At 57.8% G+C, this 8,802-nt stretch overlaps 2 protein-coding genes across 2 annotated transcripts in view; one reads left to right on the top strand and one right to left on the bottom strand.

The window, feature by feature from the left end:
- The window catches only part of PHLDA3 (pleckstrin homology like domain family A member 3), a 135,137-nt gene that overhangs the window by 54,504 nt on the left and 71,831 nt on the right, over window positions 1-8,802 (bottom strand). The gene's annotated exons all lie outside the window — the stretch shown is intronic.
- PKP1 (plakophilin 1) overlaps window positions 7,039-8,802 on the top strand; it is a 32,391-nt gene continuing 30,627 nt past the window's right edge. Inside the window, exon 1 of the mRNA XM_065747441.1 lies at window positions 7,039-7,396. Within this exon, the coding sequence (XP_065603513.1) occupies window positions 7,195-7,396 (202 nt within the window). The 5' untranslated portion in view covers window positions 7,039-7,194. The remainder of the gene's footprint in view (window positions 7,397-8,802) is intronic.

Here is an 8,802-nt window from a genome sequence, read left to right as displayed (position 1 = left end):
AGGAGCTGAGCTCGGTCTGACCCTTCTGTGCTGGGAGATGCTTGTTGCAACTGGAGAGCAGTGCACGGGTACCTCTGTCTGGGGGAGCTTCGTGCTGCTGTGACCAAGATCCTCTCAGGGCACAGAGCACGTCCTCGTGCGGGGCTGGAGCTGCAGCTGCCACCTCCTGTGCCCACCTCCTGGGTGGGGTGGGCAGGGAGCAGCAGGGGTTGCAGTGGTCTCTGTGTGCTCCTCTGATCCTCCCTCCGTCTCCAGGGAGAGGAGCTGTAGCGCTGCAGAGCCCTCCAGGTCTGCGTGCAGAGAGGGCTCTCCAGCTCCGAGCATCCCGCAATTCCCGCTGCTTCGGGACGCTCCGGAGCTCTGCTGTGCTCCGTGAGGATGGCAGCTACCACCAGCGTGTCTTAGTGCTGAAGGGTGAACGCCTCCTTCCTGGATCATCGAATCCTGGGTTGAAAAGGACCTCAAAGACCACCTCGTTTCGACCCCCCACCACGGGCAGGGCCCCCCACCGCTGGAGCTGCAGGGTCGGGGAGGTGGGCAGCCTGCGATGTGCCCTCCCAGCTGACTGCTCCCCTGAGCCTCGCTGGCACTGGCTCCTCCTCATCCTCAGCAGGCACAGCCTTCTCCAGCAGATGCACGTTTACATGGCAGACCCAGAGGCACTGACCTGGGAAGTTCTGTTACCCTGCAAGTGACACTTCCTCCTATTCCCTTGCTCCCGTGCAAGCAGAGCTGCTCTCTGACGTGGCCCAAACCTCAGCTCCGAGCACTGCCAGCCCGTCCAGGTGCCCCACGCGGTGGCTTTCAGGATCTGCTGCCTTGTGCATCTCTCCACGCCTGCACACTGCCTGCAGCCCCTTTGCCAGGAGAGGGGCGTTTCCCACTGCTGCTTTTCTCATCCTTTTGCAACTCTGCAAGGAAAAAAAAAACCAGCTTTCACTGCCCTCTTTCCTTCCATACCAGAGCTCTTGGGTGGCCTTCCCTCCCTGCTGCAAGGCTGCAGCACGCTGTGCTTGTTTTGCTTCCTGCACCCAGCCCTCAGCTCCTCGGCCCGGCGTGGCACTCCTGGCCTTTGTTCTCAGCCGTTGCATGGGGAGCAGATGAAAGCCGACCGGGAAGCATAATTTATGGGTAGCTTGAAAGACAGTTTTGGCAGGGCAAAGCACGCCGAAGGATGAAGCAATGCCTGCAGAGCTGTGCTCATGCTGGTTATCAAACGATGCTTGAAAGGTTCAGTAATGCAAGAGGAGAGTGGAGTTGCTCAATTCAGGCAGAGGATGAACTCTCTGTGACGGACACGTGTACAGGAGCAGGGAGCTGATAGCTTGCTTTTGAAAACTCGTCCAGCAAGGCAAATCTCAGCTTAAGGTCTTGGTCCCAAGGGTGGTGGGGCTGCAGGAGAGCACCTGTGCACATGTACGTGCCTCAGCAGGGCTGCACCACCTCCTCCTGCTGTGCTGGGAGCCTTTAAGGCAAGCAAACCGAGCAAGCTTTGCACTAGTGACTAGTGATCTATGACGAGTGATCCTGAGGTCTCGTGGGGCACCTGCACCCTGGGAGCTTGCTTTGCTTCTTCCGTGCTGGTGTTGTATTGCAGATGCCTGGAGCATCCCTGCCATTTCACCTCTGCCATGAGGTGCTGCTGTCGTGGCCCTGTGGTGCAGGGGGTTGCAGGATTATAGCTCTGTAGGGCTCAGGAAGTCCTGGCAGTGTGTGTGCTGCCAAGGAGCAGGGCCCGGGGATCAGCCCAGGTGCTGACCCAGCACCTCCAGCTTTGCTCACTCTTTGGACAAAGCCTGGGTGCCTCTCCGAGGGCAGTCTGCTCCAGGAGCACTACTGATAAGCAGGATGGGTGATCCTGTGCACAGTGTGGCTCCCTCTGACCTGCACAGCCCTCCCAAACTACCCCAACGGGCCCTGCATCCTTGTGCCATGCCCTACAGCACCCTCCCAGTTCCATGCTTTATATATAACCCCGCCCTACCACTGCCCTCCCATTTCTTCTGTCATTTAAGCTGGGCTAAAAACCCTTTCAGAATAACAGCTATGCTGTGAGCAAGCACGTGGATCTGGAATAGCGTGGCCCATAGACACAGCAGATGCATCACTGGGAGGTGTCCTCAGGCACGGCAGTTGGGAGCCCCTCCACGACCCCTGAATCCAGACCAGGGATTCATGTGTGGTCCTCCTGAGCGGACATCCCTTGGCCAGCACTTCTGTGTCCTTCCCACTGCTACAGCACTGCAAAGCTGGAGGTGTCACAGCCACAGAGCCGTCCTCACTCCCTCCCCAGGGTGGGTGGAGGTTGTCCAGATGCTGTGTGTTGGCCGAGGATAAGCAGTTCCCTCTCTTCCCCTGAAGCTCTGTTTGGGTGGCAGTGAGGTTCAGCTGCCCACAGAGGGAAACTCCCAGGAGATGCGGCCTCGAGTAGAGCAGCCCAGAAAAATTACATGAAAGCCCATTTCTGCTCTGAGGGATCTGATTTCTGACTGATGTCGGAGGTTACGAATCATTCGGGGCAGCTGCTGGTTAGTAACTGCTGGAACATCCTTTCTGCTTCTGTAGATCAAACATTTGTATAAAACATCAGACTGATCTCATTACAAGAGGAAGACGAAGCACTTTGATCTACAGAAGGGAGGTAAGGGGTTGTTGGGGTTTTTTTTTTCAGCCATTCCTGAGCAGCAGTGCAGTCTTTAATGTTTAATTTTAATAAAATTATATGTGTATTTCAACCTCAGCAGTTACCGTGTCTTTAAAGAAAAGAGAAATTGCTTCTTGGTATCACAGAAGTGGTGAACCTACTCTGCAGCCTGGGCATGCTCACACTGCAGATCTCTGTCCCTGAGCTTTGCAGGGGTGGTGGACAAATGCTATTAACCCCATTGGCAGCCACGTCCCACTGCTGTCCTTTCTGTTCCCCAGAAGATATGTCAGACTTTGTGGTTAAAAACCACCATGTCTGGCCAGCTTGGCTGCACAGAGACCATCTCTGCTCCGGTCAGTTTGCTGCTGGACCCGTTCCTTCTATGGGATGAGGTCTCAGCAGGGCACAGTGAGGATGTGGGGGCTGAGGGAGGGGCTGCCGTCAGCCCAGGGACAGAGGCTGATGCAGGGTCACCCAGCAGCCTGCCCTGCTGATCTCCAGTGCTGTTAAAGAAGGCAGTGTCCTCAAGAAATAACCCGAGCATCCCTTCCCCACGCCGTGTCCCTGTGCCCCATCGCAGCATCAGTGCCCTCTGTGCCAGGGACACGTGGCCACGCACAACCCCTGGGCTGAGCCCCTTCATCGTGGGGCACACAGTGCTCCCTGCCCTCCTCCACGCCCCATCCCGGAGCCAACCCCCTCTTCAAAGAGCCGGGTGAGGCTGGGACGTGTTGCTAAATCCTTACATAAGCGGCCTGCGAGGTTTCCTCCCCCACCAGAAACACAAAGGATTTCACAACCGCGTGGAATCGAGCGCATCCTCGCGCCATCGACGCGCTCTCTCCCTGCCTAAATTTGGCCCTGTCATCTCTGTTCCTTCCTCGGTGGGAACGAGCTCTCCCTTCCCTGCAGCGTTTCGGAGCTGGGGCAGGATGCTGGGAGCACGGGAAGGCGAGGAGGAGTGCAGGGATCTGCCTGGGTGAGATGGCTCTTGGCCTCCCCGCATGGCTCTCCATCTGCAGGGACAGAAGTTTGCTGCAGCCGTCTCCTGCACTGTGCCTCATGGGCTGAGCTCCTCTCCCTGAGGAAAGGCTGAGAGAGCAGGGCTTGTTCAGCCTGGAGAAGGGAAAGATCTGGGGAGACCTCACTGTGGCATTCCAGGACCTGAAGGGAGCTTATAGATGGGGGGAGAGTGATGGTCTGATGGGGTAGAAAATGGGGAGACGGCTTTAAAGGGAAAGTGGGCAGATTTATATTAGATACTAGAGGGAAACTCTTCGTGGCACAGGTTTCCCAGAGGAGCTGTGTGTGCCAGGCTGAGTAGCACCCTGGGCAGTTCGAGTTGGTGGGGGCACACAGCCCATGGCATGGGCATGGTTGGCATTGGGGGACTTTAAGATCCCTTCCAATCCAACCGCTCAATGCTTCCATGAATTCCTGGCAGCATCATCCCATGGTGCTCCAGCCCTTCTCCAGCTGCTCCTGGGGGTAGCAGGTGCATCTGGCAGGACCTGAGCTGGCTACATTTACCAGGCACCATCCAGGTTACACTCGTGCACCCCGCAGAGCCTCTGAAGCACTTCTAGGTCGTCTCAGGGTTGGCTCTTCCCAATTCCATACCCCAGACTCACTGTCCCAAGCAGGAAAGCTGGGTGGATGCAGCAACCTGACAGCCTGACCCTAGAGGGGAGCTCAAAGCTTCTTCTATCTCCATCATCACCATCATCATCCCCTCCCAGACGCCTCTGGTGCCTGCCCTGCCCTGGCAGCTCAATGCTTGCTGACCAAGGCATGGTCACAATTGTGAGATTGTTGCTCATCAGAGATGAGAGCGAAGGGTGGGATCGTTTGGCAGTGGATGCCCAGGTTAGGGAGGGGCAGAAGGAACAAGGAATATCCTCGGCCTCGATGGTGATGAGCTGCTCTGCGAGAGGAAGGGAGGCAACAGGAGCAAGATGGGAAATTCCTCTTAGGGCAAAACAGTTCACTGTGAGAGCACTCAAATACTGAAACCGAGGAGCAGTGGGATCTCCAGCAGACCTCAGCTGGACAAGGTCTGGAGCAACACAGCTGAGCTGGTCCTGCTCGGGGCCGCGGGTCGGCTCCTCTGCGTTAATTCTTCCATCCATCAGTTACAGCACACCTGAACGAGGCACTGATTTTGTTCCCAGGTGTTTTATCTCCGTTGTGTAAGGTTTCCAGCTCGGTGCAGGGAGCTCTGTGCTGCTCTCTGCGAGCTGCCCTTCCTTTCTAAGGAGAAAAGAGGGCTTTTCCTCCCATTCATCCACACCGGGGGAGGTCTTTGCCAGGGGCACTGTCACCCCCCCATCACCACCCAGAAAACGACGCAGTGCCATGAGTGCGAGGAGCAACTCTCCCCAGGAGAGGCTGAGCAGAGCTCCTACAGCCACGGGGTTTGGGGAGGAGGAGGTGTGTGTGTGTGGGGGGGGGGGATGGCTGTTTTCCCCCGGCGGATTTTGCAGCCCTCTGCAGACACCTTCAGCTCAGGAGCGCCTGACAAGTTTGAACAGAAAGCCCCGCACCGCTCCGGGAGCAGCGTTGGGCCGTCGAGCCCTCTGATTGCGATCAGCCAGCTGGCAGGAATCCCAGGAACTCGCACAAAAATGCTTTGAAGCGGCCAGATGCTCGAGGTGTGTCCCCGCGAGCGCGTGGGGCGCGGAGCGGTGATTCACGGCATCGCCATGCGCTGCTCGGGATGCGCAACGCGGCTCCGGACCCCTCTGCCCTCCATCCGCCGGGATTTGGGTTGAGCTCTCCAAACTTCTGCCTGTTGTTCGCCGTCCTCTGGCTCGGGTTTTGTTCCTGCTCAGCCTTCCCGTGATGCTGTGAGCTCCAGACGGAGATGCAGACAGGGAATGTGCTCCAGGCGCTTGCAGATGCAAGCTGCGCTGCGCTGGGCTCGCTGGGATGACACTGACCGTGCCCTGCTAAGCAAGCATCCCCAGCCCGTGATTCAGAGCAGTTTGCACAGAGGTGCAGCAAACTCCTTTATTTAAGCACTTTTTGCTCTTTCAGATTCGGGTTTTGGATCCCTTGCAGAATCCTGGGAGATTCCCTCCCTTGGGCTCTTCCTAATTCGGACTGAAGTGTGGAGACTTTTCTCCACCGCGTGACGATGTGTGGGAGCAGCAGGGACGTCTTTCTCGTGTCACCTGGGTAATGCCCACCGTGCTCTCAGACCACTGCTGGGTGACAGAGTGCATCCTTTGGGTGAGGGGTTGGGACCCTGGGGATGGAGAACCTGCAGTGTTTAAGCTCCAGCTGCTCTGGCTCTGTCTCATAAGGGACCTGTGAGCTGACAGCACCAGGGCCACGAGTGGAGTGACGAGTGTTGGGGTTTCCTCTAGTGGGAACGCTCTCCATGGCAGTGCACAGGAGCCTGCTCCTCCTGCCCCTGTCCTATGCTCAAGGAGCAGTGCTGAGGGGTCCCAAGAAGCCCCACATGTCCCCCACATGTCTCCCTCCTGTATCACCTCCCATGGCTTGGCAGGAGAGCTGTCAGCACCACGGTGACCTGAAACCAATCCCACCAACATCAAGGGCTTCGATTCTCTGCAAAGGACCCCACAGCATTGGGGAACCTCTCAGAGCCAAAACCCATTGCATGGCTCCTCATCTTGCTGAGCCCTTTTGTATTCTTCTTGCAGAATAGTCCTCACTTCCCCTGTGCTGCCCCAAGCTACCTGCATAGATGGCCCCAGAGCTTTGCCTGGGGGCTGTCCTGATTCTTCCACGGGGGAAAGCCAGGGTGTAAGGCAGTCGCTGCCCATGGAGTGACCCCTATGGGAAGGGGTCTTATTCCCATCACAACAGCGCACTGTGTGAGTTCACAATCCCTCCCCATTAGGAGCAGTGCAGATCCTGGGCTCAGGGGTCTGGGTCTGCAGCTGTGCAGGCAGAGGATGGAGAGGTGGATGGACAGGATGAGTTGGGAGCATCACCTGGATCCCCCACTGGAACGAGCACGGTGTGAAGCACTGCACCCCTGACCCACAGTGAACGCACCTCTGCCTCCCAGCAGAACCCCCCCCACACACATTCAGCACTGGGACACCACTTCAACCCAACGAACACCAATGGGAAATAATACCACGAGCAAGCAGTGCAGGAGACCCTCCAGCCCACGAGCACCGCTTCCCATCCACACCCACAACCCCCACCAGGCAGCACCCACCCCTCTCCCACCCTCATCCCCTTTCCCTCCAGGACTCCCCCAGCCCGGGGGGGGGGCAGAGCTGGGGCGAGGGCAGCAGAGCTGCGTGCCCTGCAGGGCCACGAGCGGCGGCGGTGGGGAGCGTGTGGGTGTGTGCAGGCAGGGCTGTATATCCAGTCTGGCTCAGGGTGTGCCTGCTCACACGGCGGGGAGCCGAGCTGGGAGCAGGAGCCCTGAGACACGCTCAGCTTGGGGACGTATGGCAAGGAGGGGTTCGGGAGATTAACCCCAGAACGAGACGCGGTCGCTGTCGCCTTGTGTGGTGAGCGTGGTCAGGTGCAGAGCAGCCCCCCGTCCCACCCGGTTCGCAGCCATGCTTCACTCCCCACTGAAAACAGCGTTGGCATATGAGTGCTTCCAAGACCAGGCCAGCTCCACGCTGGCCCTGCCCTCGGATCACAAGCTGAAAACGAAGGGCACGGGAAAACAGCGCGTCCAGGAGCAGGTGATGATGACGGTGAAGCGGCAGAAGCAGAAGTCGTCGGTGTCGTCGAGCGTGGGACACTCCAACCGAGGTACTGTCCCCTCTGGGGCCAGGGCAGGTGCCGTGGGGTGCCCCTGCTGCGAGCTTCTGTGGGGGGTTTTTCATGGGGGATTGGAGCCAGGGGATGCTGGGGTCTCTTGCATGGGGTGGAGGAGCAGTGGTACGGGGTGCAGATGGACACGGTGCCTGAGCACAGTGGGGCTGAACTGCTCCGCGTCCCCATGGCTCCGGGATATGCCCACACACTGCTCCTATCCCTGCTCTCCCTGACATCAAAGCTGGAGCAGCTGCCTACAGCAATGCTCATCGCTGTTCTGTGGGCGTCCCGTCCTGCACTGCCTGCGCACGGACACGGACCTGAGCTTGGGATGTGCCTGCAGAGCTCCCGGGGTGTTTGTGACCCATGCTCCTCCAGCATCAGCTGCATACGTCCCCATGTGACTCCTCAAGAGATGCTCCCCACACGAGATGAGGGATTAACAAAACCTCTTGATAAACCTTTGAGTGCTGTTCCTTCTGCATGCAGTTCCCTGCATGTCTCTGGTTGGGTATCGACCCAGGTCACTGTGTTTTGAGTTGTGGTTTGAGCAGGAGAGTGAAGCAGAGCTTTCCAATTCAGGTATGCATGCAGCCATGTCCGTAGGGTGGGGAGCGTGGTCGTGCATCCTGCTGCGTGCAGCAGGGATGGGAGCTGCTGCATACCATAGCTGGTGCTTCTGTGGTGCAGGTTCCCTTAGCAAAGTGCTGTTGATGTCCACCTAAAATCCTCTGGCTAACTGGAGACCAAGATGTTGTGGCTGTTGTCTGAAGGTCACGGTGTCACCCAATGCATGCACAATGGGGCATGGGCGCAGCCCCAGCAGGGGAAGGTGATCCCAAACTGGCGTGCACTGGGCTTTTCCTCTGTATCTGAGAATAATGCAGATTTCTTGGGGAAAATGAATGTGGTGTCACGGCTAACAAAGCTGGACTGGGTCCTCCTGGCCCACAGTGCTGCCCAGGGCTGTGTGCAGGGGAAGGCTTTGCTGGCGACCTGCCTGAGGTTGGCAGTAGGGAGATGGGATCTGAGGAACACAATCGCGGCAGTGCTGTGTCGTCGTCTCGTGGCTGAGCTGTGTTAGAGGTTTGCTGTGCTGCTGCTGGAAGATGCCCCATCTAAACCTAATGGGGTCATTATGCTGATGTGCAGTGAGAGGGCTTTGGAGACACGAAGCGCTTGGAAGACGTCTGTCACCTTCCCCCGTTGTGAGACGACTCAGTGAAAGCTCTTCCACAAACCTTTCTGATTATTGAGCAAAAAACCAACCCCTTAGCTCATACAGGCCAGCAGGCAAACACGCAGCGTGGTCACTCCTGCATGAATCTCAGCTTCTGGGGTTTCTCAAGCACTTCTCTCCTAGGGGGCATCGTGCTTTGTGCTTCCCACAGGCCCTCTTC

Source organism: Cyrtonyx montezumae, unplaced genomic scaffold (genome assembly GCF_038088225.1).
Source record: "Cyrtonyx montezumae isolate F1298 unplaced genomic scaffold, pur_monq_1.0 scaffold_45, whole genome shotgun sequence".
Classification (NCBI taxonomy): Eukaryota; Metazoa; Chordata; class Aves; order Galliformes; family Odontophoridae; genus Cyrtonyx; species Cyrtonyx montezumae.
Note: the sequence above shows the minus strand (reverse complement) of the source record. Positions and strands in the feature narration are given on the sequence as shown.